This window comes from Uranotaenia lowii, chromosome 2 (assembly GCF_029784155.1).
Source record: "Uranotaenia lowii strain MFRU-FL chromosome 2, ASM2978415v1, whole genome shotgun sequence".
In the NCBI taxonomy this organism is placed as follows: Eukaryota; Metazoa; Arthropoda; class Insecta; order Diptera; family Culicidae; genus Uranotaenia; species Uranotaenia lowii.
In genome coordinates, this window is record NC_073692.1 from 318,710,802 (window position 1) to 318,730,169 (window position 19,368).

Consider the following 19,368-nt stretch of genomic DNA (forward strand, 5'->3'; position numbering starts at 1 on the left):
TTCTAACACGGCTTCTTTTTAGACGATTTTTGCCATGGGCATGATTCTTCTACACGGCTCGCGTAAACCAACACGTTTCTGAGCGAAAACATTCAAAGTCCTATGCGGTTACAACTGATTTCATACCGCGTAAAAAAATCTTATTGTAATGTTCACTTTCTTTATAATTTATTTGTTGCTAACTTGTCACTATTTTATTCGTTTCGGTACAATTTAAATTAAACTTTGTTTGTTAACTTTAATTTCAAGAGCAAATCAAATAAAATAAAATAAGTTTCATACTTCAGAAACAGAATTTGAAATTCAAATTTTGCACATAATTTATACTTAGAGTGTTGATTTTTTAATAAGAAATTGAAAAAACAAAACCAAAATCATCAACGAGCATTGTGTTTCAGTAGTGAAAACAATAATAATAAATTTCCAAATCATGGTTCCGTAAAATTCTCCAATAAAGAATTAAATCCTCGTAAGTTATATTTGTTAATTTGGCCGGAAAAATATCAATTTCTTATTTTGTGAAAACTCGGAAGGGGGGGGGGGGGGGCATCGATATTTCCAAAAATCGCGAAGGGTTGAAGAAATAATGTCTGAAGCACCTACACTGCCGGCCAGAAGTTTGGGATCACCCGCTAAAAAACATGCAAATGTTGATCGTTCATATCTCAGTCGTCTTAGGACATATTGCAAATCATCTGATCTCATTTGAAAGATAATGAGCAATAGCTATTTCGGAGGTATTTTGCCTATTAATAATGTTATAGTTTTGCATCTAAAACTTAACCTAAAGTTAGAACATTTTCAAAAAATCGCACTCAATATTCAAAGCCAATCATCTCGCGATAGGGTGAACCAAATTTCAAAATTTGAGTTGCATTCGAATCCTTATTGCATACTTCTCAAAACACAATCAAAAAATTTTGTACAAAAATTTAAGAATGTACTATTAATTAATAAAATAGACACTTAAGTTATCGTCCAAAAGTTTGGGATCGCGAGATGATTGGCTTTGAATATTGAGTGCGATTTTTTGAAAATGTTCTAACTTTAGGTTAAGTTTTAGGTGCAAAATTAAAACATTATTAATAGACAAAATACCTCCGAAATAGCTATTGCTCATTATCTTTCAAATGAGATCAGATGATTTGCAATATGTCCTAAGACGGCTGAAATATGAACGATCAAAATTTGCATTTTTTTAGCGGGTGATCCCTAACCGGCAGTGGATTTTATTGAAACTATTTGAAAGATTAATGAGCAAAAAACAAATTGTGGAAAATGGGAGTTTTATCACTTCTTGTATTCTTGATTTTATTGAATTTTGATGATGGTAAATTTCTTAATTGATAGGTTTTATGCAATGATGTTGTATGTAATTTTGTTGCATACAAGCTTTCATGCAATTTAGTCCAATTTATTAGTTTTTGTCATTATTATTTATTATCCCCCCCCCCCCCCCCATCCCCTCGAGATGATCCGTCTCCAAGTGACAAAATAAAGATTTGAAATTTGTTCCGGTCTTAGTTTAACGCACTTATCGATGAAAAATGAAGAACTTCTGAAAAATTATAAGTTATTAGAGTTTTATTATCAGTTTGATATCTATAACCATTAAAATTAACTTAGACTTATCTCAAATGTTTGCTTTTTAAATCGTATAGTTATAAAATGAAAATTATTAAAATTTTGCTTTGAGTTTAGCGCTAATATTAAGAAGCTTAGGAAAACTAATTAAGATAACTTAAAGATTTTTTTCTACACCTTCATCTCTCAATAACGTGAAAATTTACATCAATAACGAGAAATTTACTAAAGAGCTGTTTAAGAGACAATTTAAAAATACAAAATATACAAAACACGACAAATTTTTTCATCAACATTTTTTTTGCAGTGAATATAATAGATTCGCTGGTTGTTTTGTAGAAAAAATGTAGAAGTTGTGTTGAAGAATATTGAAATGAGGTTATAGAGAAAATTTGTTTAAAGTTTTCATTATTCTTCTCTTTTATCATACTTTTCTAAAAACATTTTGTTCAGGATAGACCCGAATAACCCGGGTGGTTAAAAAGTCTCAAATAAATAAAAATAATAATCTAGCTCAGTGAATTTCAAAGGGAATGGAAGAACAGTGTGTAACTTATATTATAGAATCATTTAAAACTGACTGCTCCCCCTCACCAACTCTCCACCTCTTTTCGCTCTCTTAAAATAATCGTTTTTTACTAGATATTAACGAAAATCAACCCACCTTTCCCCCCCAAGTAAATAGGAAATGAACCCTGAAATACAATGTGATTTGAAACTAAAAGTATCCATCTTGCCCCGTGTGTCCATAATGTCCTTATTACCCCCGTTTTCATTGCGAGCGAATTTTTCAACCCTCTACTGTTTGAACTATGAATCGATTGAACATTTTTATTAATTAGTATTTTCAAAAATGATTTCAACGAAAACATTTAAGAAACTAATAAGCAAATCTGCATACACAGATTTCTATAAGATCCGATTTGTGTGATTCCTTTTCTGATTTCATGTCTTTGAATCCGCCGGACTTAATTTCGGACGTTAAGCGAAAGCTGCCAAGCGTTAAAGCTTCAAGGAGCACAGCTTCCTGAATCCCAAGTTCCCTTGACCTCACTATTTTCAGTACGGCTCGCATCCAACCGGATACAAATGGAAAGTTTTGCTCTTCGCTTTGACACTTCCACTTCTTCTCTAGACATGTGTATAGAATACAGTAGAACAACAGACAAATGTCACTCTGAATGGCACAAATGAATCACTCTCACGTTTTCCGTCCTCCCTGGTCTTGTGCTGTCCTAGGTTGGGAGATAAATGATAGTCGGGAAGCCAAGCAGCCAGCCAGCCGTTTCGTGCCGGACATTTACTTATCAAGGTTGATGGATTTCGGTGGCAGGAAGATTCTGTGGAAATGGAATGTTGAATGAGCTTTTTCCATAGCTTGAAGTTAGCAGGTGAAAAAATTCCACATGTCATTATGAACAATACATAAATAGAAATGTTATCATAATCAACTTCATTTCTGTAGTCATTTGAATCCTTGTGATAAAAAGTTAGTTATTAGTGGGTAATACGAATGCTATTTTAAAGAACTCTTTTAAATCGTACTTCTTTCAGAACATGAAAAACATACTTTTCGAACCGAGAAACGGCTCAGAACGTCCGCTTATTTATGGCGTAATAACTGCTAATCACAGGTGATATTTTTCCTTACATGTGACACAGTTTTCAGATCCATCTCAAAATGCTGCAGCTCACACACGTTTTTCTGTCCTCTCTAAATCTCTTTCAGCGTACCTTTGTCAGACAGGAGAAACAAAACCATGTCAGCCAGCTAGTCGAGCTAAATTATGAAAACATCCAACTGGAGGGATTAGAAATTTAAATCCAACAAATTAATTTCCCGTCATTCCGACAGCACTAGCTGGCTCGTTCTTGTTGGGTGTTACTGGATTTTGGGTGTTAGATGTTCGGATGCTGCAGACAAGGACGAGGTGAGGTTTTTGTTTTTGAACACATCTCGGAGCTTAGAGAACGCGTCTTACTTCTGTGCTGCTGGAAGCGATGATTTCAAAGATTTTCTCCGATGACGATGATGATGATGCTTTTCGCCACACGGGAAATATCCGGCTCCGTAAGATGGTGAGAAGATTAAAGCCAAATGGGACCTTGAGGCGGGATTTGCTCCATGATTGTGATTGTGATGTGTGTCTGTTTGAACTTCAACAGCTTCATTTCCGAACAAAAACCGTGAACGGAGCTCCAGGGGTATTTAAGTGCGAATGCGGAACCGACACGCCAAATCGACTTTGTTGAAGCAACGTTGGAGTCATGTTGGATGGAAGAAATCGCTGCACGGTTGTCTTCACGTTTTCCCATCGGACCTGTCAGCTGCGGGACGTCATTCATTCACCAGGGCGGCGACGGATTGCATTTTGATCGCTTTGGGAGAAGATTTGCTGTTTTTGAATCGCTGCTCCAAGGGTGACGGGATTCATGTCAGTGAAAAAAATGTCGAAATTGTCAAATGGATTTGAAATGATGTAAAATAACTTGAACCTTTGTCATTTGCTGACGCATGATGTATACCAATAATTTCTTATCTCGTGAAAAATGAACAAATTTGTTGAATTGAATAAAAATATATCAAATGCATTTTCGTCTCATCTTATACATATCAAGCTGCTCATCAAACATTTGAAATAAAGAACGAAAGACGGCTTTTTAAAATCCTACCATGTGAAACAAACTTTTTCCAATCCCTTGTTCTACTAGCGGAAGTAAACCCAACATCTCCCTTCCGGAAAAACGCAAACCGAAAGCCAATTTGTGCTACCTGTTCACCACCCTCTGCCATCCCACAGTTTTCAGAAGGGTGCGAATTAAAAGCCCCTTCCCACTCAGGGCAAAGATAAAGGTTCCTCGTTCAAACTTGTTGAAAATTGTGCCATAAAGGAGAGAGAAAAAAATACAACACCAGGCAGCAAAAACCTACCACAACAACCACGGTGATTGTGGTTTAATAATAGGTTTTATTTCGCTCACTTCGTGGGGTGAAGCGGTGTTGTTTTTACACATTTTTTTTCTTGTACACTACAGTTCTCCTCTTTCTTGTTAGTGGAAAATAAACTCAACTTGTGGCTGCAGCGACAAGTAACTCGATGAACAGTTTTGGCCCCTCTTTGATTGCAAATTAGGATAAACACCAAAAAGCAATAATATTAAAAAAAAAAAAAACGTTTTGAATATTAACTTAATACATTTAAATATCATGTGTAGAACAAAAATATCGGAACAAAATTTATGTTTTAATAAAAAAATCAGTTTTTTATAATGAGAATATGCTCATAAATAAATGAAAAAATATTTGTAGTAAAAAGTTAAAACCATCAGTTAATAAAATATTTTTAAAAACCATGAGACACAAAAGATGGTTGCAGATAAGTCACTAAATCTAATTTTTTTTCCCAAAAAAGGTGTTAAAGACTTTATAAAAAAAAACATTTAGAGTTTGTTTGCATTTTTGAATTTCCGTATGAACTCTGAATTCGACGAAAACCAAAATTTTCAACAAGAGACAGACTTCAGGAAGAAATAAAGTTTTCAGCATACTTTTTAACCAATTCAAATGGGCTACATCAAACTGGATAGTGCGTCAATTTATGGGTACCATAAAAAAAATAAAAAATTTCAATTATGATTTCTTTATAAATAAAACAAGGACTTTACCTACTGGTTAAAATAATCACTGTTGTATTGTACTTGAAACATCAAGAATTTAAGCTCAATCGAACTTGATTTAGGGGTGCCTAAAGCCACCGGTTTCCAAAAAATGTCCCAGGGCATAAATATGTTTGGGATAGCCTAAGATCTTGACGTTTTATGCATTTAAGTCCGGATTTCCTCTGGCCGAGAGTGTTCATTTTTGCGTTCCCGAGAATCGGGAAATCTGAAAATCCTTTTCCCGGAATTCTTGAAATTCCGGTAAAAATTTAAAACGAAGATTTAAACACTCTACTGCATACGGAACTTTTACTTTATGTTTTTTTTTTTTTTAATTTTAGGTAGTAGTAATGCAAAACATTTCAAACTTTTTTAATGCCTCACAAATTCAATTAGCAATTATAAAACCCAATACCCAAAAACTGAGTACCGTAATCGGGGGTTAGATCAGGGCCGGATTAAGCCAGCGGGGGGCCCGGTTCAATTTTTCTCGGGGGGGCCCTAAAACTCGATTTTTGTTTTCAAATGCTCTCCCAGAAAATACAAAACCTTTTAAACGTTTAAAAAAACTGGAGATGAGTTCAGTATAGGAACTATCTTCAAATAGCCATGTTGTCTGCGTAGAAAATAGTTTTTGGTATCTTCAAATAAAACTTGTTAATCAATCACATGCAAACATTGCGGAAAAGTTTAGAAATTTCTTAGAAATGAATTGCAGCTTAAATCAGCTTAGAAATCTGATTTAAGCTGCAAATGCAAAATTTAATTCTCATTTTTCACTCTTATCACCACCTAAAAATTTTCTAATTTAAAAAAAAATACCGGATAGATATTTTAAATGATTTTCTTATCATCATTGATCGTTTGGTTTGTGCTTATTTGAGAAATATTTACCTAGTGACAATTAGGAAGTATCATGAAGATTTGAAACGTAGAAAACAAAATTTAAAAAAAAAATAAATAAAATAATTAAATCCACATTCCATAGAGAAACAGATAAAAGAGTTTAAGAATAAAAAACTTTAAATCACTTTATATGCAGAACCAAAATTCAGTGTCTCAAATCTAGATCATAGTTTCAAATCAAGATTTGAGAAACAAAATATGAATTAAATTTAAAAAAAATACAAAGTCAAAATCAGATCAAAAGCAGAAATTGTAACAAATGTAAAATACCATTCTATATCTTTGAAACACAAAAAAAAATTTTCATAAGATTTTTTTTGAATATTATTATAATCTGATAAAATTTTTTATCATCGAATTCTAAATGTGACGAAAGTTTCATTCGATGCCCTCAAAGCCACAGGGATATTAGTACAAAAATGATTGGTTAAAAAAATGAGAATAAAGATTAAATGTTTAAAACACAGAATCAGTTATCATTGAAAAAAAGTCAGATAAGGAATCCAAATGAGTTTAGTACCTTAAACAAAGATCCTGAATTTTCAATATTCAGAAAAATTATGAAACTAAACTTCAGTAACTGAAGAAACAACACAAAACTTGAAAATCTAAATGAATTAATCTGAAAAAAGATACAATCACTCAATAATACTAGAAACTCAACTATCAGATCGTTTTTATAATTTGAGAATGATCATTTGGAAAATGATATGCTGAATTCAAGATATTCACTTCAGTAGATGATAAAATTTTGGTTAAATCATTTGAAAATGTTCCAATTCAAATTTCAAGTCTAAGACAGAATTAATCCAATTTAAGCAACTAAAGTTTTTTTTTAAAGATTTTACTTTCAAAAATAGGGAGGAAAAATGGTTTATAATTTATAAACCAATGATAATTTCAATGATAAAGATTGAAAGGTGAAAGTTATTATAATACGCGGTATTAACCCGGATATTGTGAGGGTAAAATTCTGAAATGTCTATCATAATGCGAAATTAGCTGCAGTAAACCATAACTTGGACACTTAACGTAACAACAAACATTATTGTTGCGCACCACGTTTGAATGTAATGAAAATGAAGAGATGTTTTTTCTTTATTTTACCTGTTCTGTACAGAATATCGTAACTGATATGTTTCGATGAAAAAAAAATGTAATTTGAGGTGTTTTGCCTCATATTCTTCTTAATTTATTTTTCGAATTCGGTTTTGTCTAGAAGGTTTTGATATTCTCAGCTCACAAAATGTGGGAGAGCTTCTTCAATGCTTACTCTAGGGGGCCCCCTTAACGTTTTTAAGACAAAACATATTATTTCACGGGGCCTTTTAGGTTTTATATGTAAAGTGAGCCGGGGGGCCCGGGGCAATTGCCCCTTTTGCCCCCCCCCCCCCCCCCCCCTTTAATCCGGCCTTGGGAAAGATTGATCACTTTTTTCAATATTTTTCGATTATTTTAGCTATCAAGAGGAATGTGGCATTTTTCATATTTTTTAAACCAGTACTATACATCATGAACGTAAAGCATGGTTTTAGAAATTTATTAGACTACTTTAAATTTGATTTGAAAATCAATTTCGTATCTGTTTTCGAATTTGATGCATTGGGGTAACACTGATCAGTCTCTATTTTGAGGGTTTTAACGATTTTTCTCGATCACAAAGGATACAAAACACCTTCTGAGTTTCAGTTTTTCTCGGCTTAGATTTCTACGCGGTCAAAAAAACAACATCGCGGTACTCAATGTGCTTCATCCGAACAACGATTAAAATCGGAAGAAGGACAATGATACAGCATAAATTTAGGGGCTAAATTTTTTAATATTACTCATAAAATTTTAATTTCAAAACCAAATAAAATTTTGCCTTTATTCAATTCTCTAGGCCCTCGCACTATTCCCCTTTATTTTTTCCTTAACCATTTTATAGGGTTTCTTTCTAGCCTTTTGTCCTAGATTGGCTTACTCTTGAAAACCGTCATTATTTTTTAAACATCATAAATTTACCTCAAGCTACAAAAAAAACTGTACATTTACTAAGGAAAAAAGTTAAACTCTAACCTAAATCAACCTGCTGTTCCTTAACGATTTGATTTCATCAGGAAGGGTGTTTCTTTGTGAGCCATCGAAAAAATAGATATTTCAAGATTTTGAAATTACATTTTTCCTTACATTTGAAATTTTTAAAAACAAACCAATTTTTTCCCAATTTGAAATTCAACTGCCGGAGCCTCTTGAAACTCGGAGCCTCTTGGTGGGGGGAGTGTGGTGAGCCGCTTTGCAAATAAATTTTAAGGTTTTTAACGTAGAAAATAGTTTCAGATATTTTAACTTCAGACTTATTTAGTGATGTTTATCTGAAAAAATTTCATGTTGATCAAAGTTACCCCGGTTAAACCAACAAACTTGACTGATTGATGCTGCAAAAAATTGGAAAATTTGAGAAAGAATTTTCTTTATTGATAGAAGTCGGTTAGCTCGTAAATAATCAGATAACAATCCTTTGTTTTTTTATATATGTCATTTCTTTGCCGATGATTTTGCTAATGTCAACAGTTTTCGAAACGGAAGTTCGAAATGATGAGTGTCTCAAAATAGAACATTTAGATTCTTTTCGTAGCGTTTCTATATTGGAATTGTTTGGTTTATAGATTCTATGTTGTTTATCACTTTTACACATCTTTTATCAAATTCAATTTATTAACCAGTTTTTAGAAGAAAAAATATATAGGCCCAATATTTTAAGAGTATATGTTTTTAATCAATTAGCGACCAGTACAAAGTCCCTAAGCAGGAAAAAAAACGATACAAAATACACGAAAACGCTTGAAATTCTAAAAAAATCTAGAATTATTCATGTCGGTATGCCATTAAATTGTAAAAATTTTCCACTCTGTGGGAATGTTTATCTAACGAAGAAGTTATTTGAATTGCCGTCATGGTATAAATTTAATTTGCAATCAAATTTTCTACTGAGGTGATAAATTTGATTAAAAACTTTTTAAATTTCTGACGCAAAAATTATGGAATAATTGGTTCATTTTCAGTTTTCTGTTGTTTCTAACCTTTTCTTAAATGAAGTTTCTAACAAATGCTTGTCAAACATTGGCCTTAAGTATGGCTAGTTAGAATAACTTTATTCTGGTTTTTGTAAGCCCCATCTAAAGAGATGTTGGTTTTTAGAAGAATAATAAAATTATTTTTTTTTTATTTTTTTTTATCAAAAAACATGTTAAAGCCGGATGAAGAAAGGCAACAAAAATTTTTAAAATTATATTTCTCGTTAAAGTATATCGTTGCTTGTTGGACATGATTTAAATGGAAAAAAAATGAAACGAAGGGAATCAATTAAATTTTATTTATTTCTACTTTAATGAAAGGTAGTTAAATTCACAAGATAATAAAAATTAAGATGCATTGAAATGTAATGTAATGTATTGTCATGTAATGTAAATGAAATCACACTAGTAGATGACCACATAAAAAGAGCTTTAGCTCACATTTTCACTTTTTTCCATTCTAACTATCAATAGTTTTATTTATTTCAAAAAATTCTATTTAAAATTTCATATTTCACCGCAATTGTAACAATTAAACGCTTTAAGATAAAAAAAAACATTCAAAAAATCCATTGATATTTCATCTAAGCCGGTATCAAAATAATTTTGTTTTTTTTGGTTTTTTAGTTATTTTTTTTTTTTACCTGGAGGAATAATCAGTTATTCAATATCAAAATAACAAGTTTGTAACAAAACTTTGATTCTAGAATGAAAAATTAAAAAAGAATTTGAAAAAAGAGGATAGATCTTTTATAGATTTTCAGATTGAAATTCACAATCAGCAATAAATAAAAAAAATGAAACTCGAGTGAAAATCAAGGGTGTGTATTCTCATTTTTCTGTTTTAAATCTTTCACATCATGTATGATCATCCAGGTAAAAAAGTACAGTTCAGAAATCAAATATAAAATATTATGGATTTATAAATCTAAAAAAAAAAATTAATACTATCCCATTAACAGTGGACTCTCGGCAACGAAGCAATCGCTCGAAAGATCATTGAGTAATTTTCTGCCAACACTTCTGGGTTTCAAGACTCATGCTAATCGTATCTTCAAAATTGTTAAACTACACAAGAGCACAGCATTTTCGGTGCATACCGTCAAACGAAGCATCATGCAACAGCAGGGATAGACCTATTACATTTTTCATTTCAATAAAATGTAATAAAGTAATTACCTATTTTTAAAAAAAAAACGAAAATGACATAGTTTTTCATATCGTAAGATAGTTTTTGAAAGTGTTTTGTTCTCAAAGAAAATTTAAAAAATTGCGCAATAGATGCACAAATTTTTATCTTTTTCGATGCCGAAAAAAACTTTCTATTCTATTTTGTTTAATTATAGAGGATTTTAACCATCTTGGTCATCCTTCCTCTTAAGAAAGTGTGGCCGAAAAAAACTTTAACCAGTATGACGTAATGGCCTAATGACAAACTTTTAGCAACATTGTTGGTGTTGAAATATTTTTCGGGCAAACACCAAAATTAAAAAAAAATTTTTTTTTGAGCTGAAATGCACCATAATGTAAATCAAAAATTCTCCTTTTAAATCTCGCTTCCATATGCTGGAATATAATTGTTTTGCATCACGCGTTTGTTAATTTCTAAATTTCATACATTAAATTATTATTTTTTTTTAATTTCAGCTTGTAGAATTTTTTTAGATTTTTTACTCATAAATGTATGCAGCACCTTTCTGCTTCTTCTTTTTAAACATTTTGGAAAAGAAAAATAAAAATGTTTTTTTCGAACATTACCAAAAATTACTGCAATTGGTGTTTTATGCGTTATGACATCACAAATATATTGACGAGAATAAATTTTTTAACGTCTCATTTGATTTTTTTATGAAAATTTTATGTTTATTCAGTATGTGGTCAAGCTTCTATTCAAAACATGTTCCTCGCTCTTTTCAACACCTTAGTAACTTTCTTCCTATGGTATATCCGTCTATCATTTGAAATCTTAATACTCACCGATAAAGTTGCTCAAAAAAATGTCCAAAAATAATCTCACGGTGATTACTCCCCTTAAAAATTATTAAAACCAACTTGTTGCAACTTATGACTTTTTCATTTTTTTTAACTTTTCTCCAAATTAAATGTTTATGGTTGTTTTTAACATTCTGCTTAAGTTTTAAAAAAAACTTAAATAGGTTTTGCATTTACAAATCACAGTTAAATTTAAAAATTTATTCATCAAGGTCTATATCAGTCCTGTAAGTGTTTAAAATGTATGTAAGGAAAAGTATAAATAATTGAAGCAGTTGAATTTTCGATGACACTTTGGTGCAAGTAAGGAATTTCTAAAAGAAATGTTTTTAGGTAATGTGCAAGTGTTAAAAATAGCATCGGCGAATAAAATCAGAAAAAGAAAGGGGGTTTTTCTAATTTGGTGGATTACCAATATTCACTTGTAAATCATGGAAAAAATTATTGTTTGAACGCAATTTTATGAATCGGGATATAAATAATGCTGTACACGAATATTCTGGCGAAATGAATTCGAATCCTCCAATGTTTCTATGAAAAATTATTTGATTAAAAGAAACTCTCGGACATTATCTAAACCATATAAATGTGCCAAACATTGATTTGATCTCCACTATCTATTTTTTATTGATTGAAATTATAGAGGCAAGGTACCATTGTTTTTAAAGAAGCTTATTTATTTAATTAAATAACTTTTTGAATCAAGTTAAGTTTCCTAAATTTATTTTTAAAAAAAACATAGTTTGGTTTTCGTATAGCTTCATCACTCATTTTGTTAAGTATTTTTCTATAGAAATTGTTGTCCAAATCCCAAGTATTTTTACTTAATCAATGACTTCAATTCGATCAGGTATACTTCAACTAGATATTTTTACAACTGCAATCGCCATTATTTTTGATAATTAACTTTGGCCCCTGAAAAATATTTGAAATCTTCAAAACTACTGCTCTTCATTTTCATTTAAAACTTCCACTGAACTTGTTACTATAGGTTTCAAATAAAAACAAATCAACAACATAGATAAAGGATCTCCTTGACGTACAGATCTTTTTATTTTAATCTCTCGCGAAAATTTACATTGATTAAAAGTCTAGAAAATGAATTTTGAAAACAGCTATTTATGAAAATTTAAAACTTTTTATTGAATCCCATTCTTTCTAAAGTAAACAATCAATTTTCATGAATTACTCTATCAAACGTCTTTTCCTAAATCAATTATATAAGATTTTTTTTCCTAATATTTATTTTAAAAAATTTATCTTTTATAGAACAAGTTGCTTCAAAAAAATTTCTATTTATGTTGGTTTAATTTGTCGGCCTTAGAGATGAAAAGTGATGTTCTTTTTAGTAGGGACATCTCAAGATTATGAAATTTTTATGTAGATGGATAGAAGGTTAGATGAAATAAAAGATGGTGAAAATGAGCGGGTAGAATTTATTTTAGAAGCATTATCAAATATCATATCAAATTTTTGATCCTCACGTGCCAAATTAAACTAACATACAAACATTACGGTGGTTAATCTCTTCATTTCTATTTATGTTCGAGCATTTTTCATCTTTGGCAAAGACTGAATTATTAAAATTTAATAATATATTTTGATAATTTTTAAAATAGGTTTGTAATCAAAGTTTAAAGTGTGATTGGTCTGTAATTCGATAAACTGTTTCCACCTTTCATTTGGATCTAAATAATGACTTTTAGTTCATTCCATTTATTACCTCATTTGCTACTTAAAGAAACTCAATTTTGATTATATCCCAGCATTTTACATAAAAATTCTAAGTAAGGCTATCACTTCCAGAAGATTTTCCAAAAAGACTTCGCTTTATTACTCCAAAAAATTCTTCATTAGTTATATCATTCATCAATGCATTATTAACAACAAAATTTTGTGGTATTTTGTGAATTGTGTTTTTTTAATGAGCGTCCTTCTTGATAAAACGCTCTTCCAAAAACATTTTGAAAGGGTCGCACACATTAGTGTAATTTGTTGAACTTAAATTTAACATTGAAACAGATAACAGTTTCTCGTTGAGAGATTCAAAATCATTTCTTCCCAAAATGTAACTATCGTTTGATACAATAGTCATTGAAAAAATATTCTAGCTTATTTAAATATTATTCTCAAGTAATTGACATGAACTTGATATACAAATTTGTCTTTATGCTATTTTATTGGAAAAACATATATTGGACTAACATTCAAATTAGTCTCAAATTTCAGATTTAATTTGTTGATGTGATACACAAAGAATCAAATTCATACTGTGCCAAAAATTTTAAAAATTACTTCCAATTTAAATGTTATTAAAATGACAATTTGAAAAAATTCTAAGAAAAACATTCAACTTCGATATAGAATGAAAACGGTGATCACGTAACTATTTGAATTTTACCACAGATCAAAACCTTCAGTTTATTTAGCATAATCAACTACTGATTCACCTCAAAACCACTGACTCTAATCCGACATCTATCATCACCGCTAACGTACGCGTGTGTCACGTCACGTGGTGGTCTTTCCAATTAATTCTAATCTCATTTTTGTTACTTTCTCCACGTTCTACTTCGCAGATTACACCGAAACTGCCGGACAGCCGTTGTAATGTTTACATCTTCACGGGATTAAATCTGTGAAACGCACCGCACGCCCAACAAGAACATCTTGGAAAAAAATGTCATCCTCTAACGTGAACCAGAAGTTGGACTGAATTCCGTTTCCATCCCGCGTTGTCAGTTATAATTGTAATCTTGCTGGGACAGAGACAGAGACAGAGCGAAGAACGACCAAAGATGACCGGTTGCTCGTGGGGACACTTTCATCGCCTGGGCCGCCATCATTTGTCAACATCAACGCCATCGCTGGTCGAGCTAACAGCCGTCGAGGAGTCATCAACGTCAGCAGCGGAAATCCCGGCCAAGCGGCTGTCATTCTGTTTTTAATTAAAATTTCACCGTTTCGGTGGAACATACGACAGGGAAAAGAGAAGGACCACCATCCAACAGTGGTTGAGAAATAAAGAACGGAGATTGAAACACATCAGCTGAGGAGCTAAAATCTCCTTGAGTTACGTAACGCATTCTGCTAGGAAAAAACACATACTGACACTAGAATAGAAAGATATTACATCGGAAAACAAAAAAATGACAACCCGATTAAGCCCGTTGGCCACCGGCAGCTGTCGGATTATAATCTACTCGAGCACACTGATTTTGTTGGTGTTCCTCCGGCAGGTTTACTCGTTCTGCCCTTCGATATGCACCTGCAAGGTGGACCCAAATGTGCGCACCTGGTGCATCGGGGCAGGTCTGGACGTGGTCCCGATTCAGCTGAACCCGGACGTACGGTACATCAACCTAACCTCCAATCAGATTACCAACGTGCACTTTACCCTAAGCTTCTACCATAAGCTGGAAGCCTTGGATCTTTCCTTCAATCGGATTGAGTCTCTGGGTTCCCGGAACTTTGACACCCAAGAAAACCTAAGGATGTTGAACCTTAGCGATAATGCGATTGTATCCGTTCCGAAGGATTCTTTCAAGGGACTCAAGCGACTGCAGATCCTCAAGCTCTGTAACAATCGCATCGAATCGATCCATTCAGCGGCGTTCCACGACTTGAGAAATCTATTAGAACTAGATTTCTCCAATAATGCCATCATTTCTCTAGACCATGGAGTACTCCGACATCTGTACTCGCTAGAAGCTCTCTCTTACCAAAACAATCAGCTGCTGGAGATTCCTTACGAACATAATCTGGAACATCTCTCACGGTTGCAGATTCTAGATCTCTCTGTCAATCTGATCGAATTCATTGGGAACGATAGCTTCGTGGCCCTCAGAGAACTACGAACACTCAAGCTAGGAGGAAACGTCCTTACCGAGTTGGACTACGGAGCCTTCCACGGGATGAACGCCCTCAGGGCGCTGGATCTAGCGGACAATAACTTTACGGTATGTATTTTCAGCATTTTTTTCTGATCGGGTAAATTCAAAAGGTTATTATAAACCTTGTTAACTTTTTCACAAAACTCCTAAAATTGATAATTTGAAAAAAAAATCTCATAAAAATGTAAATGAATGCAATCAACAGTGTTGTTCCGACGTAATTGTTAGTGCAATTTTTCCTCAAAATATAGTTATTAGTCGTTATAATCGCATAAAATTGCACCTATCACAATTAGTTCAACATGTAAGGTAATAACCTTCGCAATAATTGAACTTGCTAAGTTGAGTCAAGATACCTTATTCAACCGAGGTTGATAGTTTTTTCCGCACAATACTGGAGGCTTACCAACTACATCATCCTAACAGCCGCACCACGTAAAAAATAAAATTCAACCGTAAATAAGAAAAGAGCCACAGCACAGAACGGTGGGTAAGTGGCTGCCACAAAACACGTTGCGACTAAATTTATGCCCCACTTTCCTTGCCGTGGTTCTACATCAAAAGCCCTCCATTAAAACTCATAAGAATTTTAAACAACACGGTCATCGACGCTGCTTGACATAATGTTCCGGTGCGAAGGAGAATGGAAGAGAGAAGACTTTACCTCTTTCGATTCGAGAGTTGCTTTCGGTCAGCCCAGTTTTGCCTGATTATAAAATGTTTTATCAGAAATGGTAGAATTTCAAGTTACTTTTGTAAAGCGATAAGTCTCAGTTACTTAAAGTCAACATTACTATCCCTGTTTACTATTGAGATAAGCCTTCGGCAATCAGCGGCTCTTTGGTTGTGAAACTGTGGTTCTTTGGCTCCATGCGTTAAAACTTTGAAAATTAATACCAATTATTTGGATAAACATAAAGACACATTTTTTTGTTGAGGTGTTTTTTTTTAATTTAAGATTCGAAACATACATATCTGTGTAGACTTATGAACAAAAAATTAAGGTTCTTGCGTTTGTTAATATACACACGTATTGCTTTAAAGATTTCCAGTTAAAACGGTTGAATTCATGTATTCCGTAATCAATATCGAGGGCTTGTGATATAGCTCAGTTGGCAAGTCTGTTGTCTCCTGAGCCGATGTCCGCGAGTTCGAGCCCAAGAGTAAACATCGAACACAGTTGTACCGGATAGTTTTTCAATAACGATCCGCCAACTGCAACGTTGATAAAGTCGCGAATGCCATAAAGATGGTAAAACGACTATAATCGAAACAAAAAAAAAAGTAATCAATATGGAAATCGATTTACGGCTGCTCTGTGTTTCGGTTATTTCTATGCAGCACTTAAATATAAACAACTTTGTGATCAACAAGCTCTGACTTTTTAAATAAGAAGCGTTATTTGATATAGTATTTTCATTAATTCCCTGAATATTGATTTTTATTGCCCGTTTTTGCTTTTTTTTTGTGTTTGAAGCTTTGAAAACGCCCAAAAATGTTCAATTTTCTCAGATAGACATTCTTTGTCTTCTTGCGCTCAATATAACCTAATCGATTTTCAATATTTAATCTGAAATTTTATTGCAAATTTGAAGCTAAGAGCTGAATCTGATTTCGTTAAAATTTTAGGCTGAATCCTTGCTCAGAACTTTGGGTTCGTATTGTTGTTCTTGGTTTGGATCTTGAAAAATTCTGATTTTAAATTTGCTCAATGTATTATTCCCTGTCTGAATGAATGACTTTGTTTGTATTCTTCTATCTAATTTCAGCCCCATGAAGCTCTTGATTAACTCGAACTTGCATATTTACGAAGATTTTTTTTTAAATTTTTATAGCTTTCCGTCTCATGTCTGAACAATATTTCTAAAATTCTTTAATCTATGGTATGGGCTTATATAAAAAGCGTTTTGGCTTAGTTAGTAACGTGTACATTAGACCACTGCAAGCTTTGTATGGAAATTTCAAAATTCTTAAATTTTAAACCTTCCCTAAATTTTTTCTGGTTGTTTTTGCTACCAGAAATAGCAATTACTTTTTTTAAAGCAATCCATTCAGTCCTGAATCAGCGAAACGAGTTTTAATCTTGTATAGAAATTTGTATGGGGATACAAAATTTTTCATACAAAAATCGTCAAAGATGTAATAAAAATTCCAAAAAAAATCAACTTTAGCTGAAAAATATTGCTTGATTCTTGCAGTACAGTTCATTTGATTAAAGCACAAACCTAACATGTACCTCAGAAAAGTTATTCGATGTTATACAAATTTTTATTTCAATATTATTTTATTTTAATTTTTGCGTGTTTGTCTGCTTATTTGAAAGCTGTGTTGCCGTAGAATGAAAAACCTCAAAAAACTTCTTTTCATTGCCAGAGAATTTATTGATTTCTATAACCTTTGCAAACACATTTTATGCAATTATTAACAGGTCTAGAAAGCAAAGTCTGCTATTTTTAAATATTTTTCAATGGATTTAGATTTTTTATTTTGAAATGATCATGAAAAATCAAAGACCGACTTCATTTCAAGCTTATAAGAATTTTCTGGATGATTTAATGCGCAAAAATTTCTTCTTCCATACAAATTTCCACACAAAATTGAAACGCGTTGTGCTAACTCAGGAATCAAAAAAATCTTCTCAAATTTTTTTCAGCGGTCTAGTGTACATACGGCTCTGCATGCTAGGTGCTCGCTGGAGTGACGCTCTCTTTCTCGAGCTTTTTGGCTTGCAGTCGCTTGCGTCTGGAGCGCCGATTACTGACCCTACTGGAGCCCAGGGGTGCCAGGTGGTTTTGATAAAAATCAGGACACCAATACATTGATGAAAATAACATGCAGCTCTGCTTAGATTGCATAACTCAAGGCGAAATTCAGGTGCTGATGACGCCTAAATTTAATTAACTAAAGCGAGAAGAACCTTAGATGGCCTGAAGTTAACATCGAAAAACACTTTTTAAATATCATTTGAACCAAAGATTATCATCGGTTCAACTAACTTAATTATTTATAGAAGATTTGTTTGATTTTTGTCACATTTTAACAAGAAATTTAGTTAAAGTTAAGATATTTTTCAAAAATCAGGACAAATCAGGACACTTAAAAGGTCATTTTTTAAAAATCAGGACAATTCAAGCGTTTTTGAAAACTCAGGACGGCCTCTCAAAATTCAGGACAAATCCTGAAAAATCAGGACACCTGACACCCCTGCTGGAGCCTACGCATCGATGGTCGGCCGTCCAACGCCTGTGAGCGCCACTTTGATGGCCATACTGGAGCCAGCGCCTCGATGGTTGGTCGCACTTCGTCTGGTATGTCGTTTTGTGGCACTACCGGTGCCTCTGCTTCTGTTGTTCTCTGCTCTGTGTCTGGGATGCCGATTCGGCATCACTATGAGAGATTCCGATTCGATTGTCGGCCGCCCTACTTCTGAGGCACCAATTTAGTAGCACTATTTATTGGTACCCTCGCCTCGCTCAGAGCGCCGGCTGGGACTGCTGCTTCCTGAATTCGGCTTCTCTTCGTTTGGAGCGCCGATGTAATGACACTACAGATACCTCCGCTTCGATAGTCGGCCGCTCTACGCCTGGGATGCTGATTTTGTGGCACCAAGGTGCTTCTGCTTCTATTGTCAGCCGCCCTGGGGACGATTGGATGGCACTATTGGGGCATCTGCTTCACTCTTCGACCAGCCTATTCCTGGAACTATTGACGCCTCTACTTCGATAGTCAGCCGCCCTGGAGTCTGGGGACGATAGGATGGCACTTTTGGTGCCTCTGCTACGCTCTTCGACCGCCCTACGCCTAGATGGCCGATTGGATGGCACTTTTGGTGCCTCTGCTACGCTCTTCGGCCGCCCTACGCCTGGAGGGCCGATTGGATGGCACTTTGGTGCTTCTGACTTCGGTCGTCAGTTTCCCTTCGCTAGAAGCGCCGATTGGATGGCACTTTGGTACCTCCGCTTTAGATAGTCAGATATCCTTCGCCTGTGGCGCCATCTGGGAACTACCAGGGAGCTGCTTCCTTTTTGTTTCCAGCGGTTCGGTTCCAGGAGTGATGAGGGAATCAATCTTCGACAAGAGGCCACACGTGTGCGGTCTACTCGGGAGTTCTCTTCTCCCTCTGCGGAGTTGGGCTCGTTTGAGGTTCTATTTCCGGCCGCATAGCCGTGCCGTTGGCAGACCGCTTGGTCGGCTGGTCGAGTTGACTGTATTTATCTGTTTGCTTTTCCGTTACCGAGGTGTGGATTTTTTTTAACCGAGCGGCTTGCCTTAACCAC

At 33.9% G+C, this 19,368-nt stretch overlaps 1 protein-coding gene across 1 annotated transcript in view; it reads left to right on the top strand.

The window, feature by feature from the left end:
• LOC129744723 (nyctalopin-like) overlaps nt 1–19,368 on the top strand; it is a 481,144-nt gene that overhangs the window by 420,932 nt on the left and 40,844 nt on the right. Inside the window, exon 3 of the mRNA XM_055737406.1 lies at nt 13,778–15,157. Within this exon, the coding sequence (XP_055593381.1) occupies nt 14,348–15,157 (810 nt within the window). The 5' untranslated portion in view covers nt 13,778–14,347. The remainder of the gene's footprint in view (nt 1–13,777; nt 15,158–19,368) is intronic.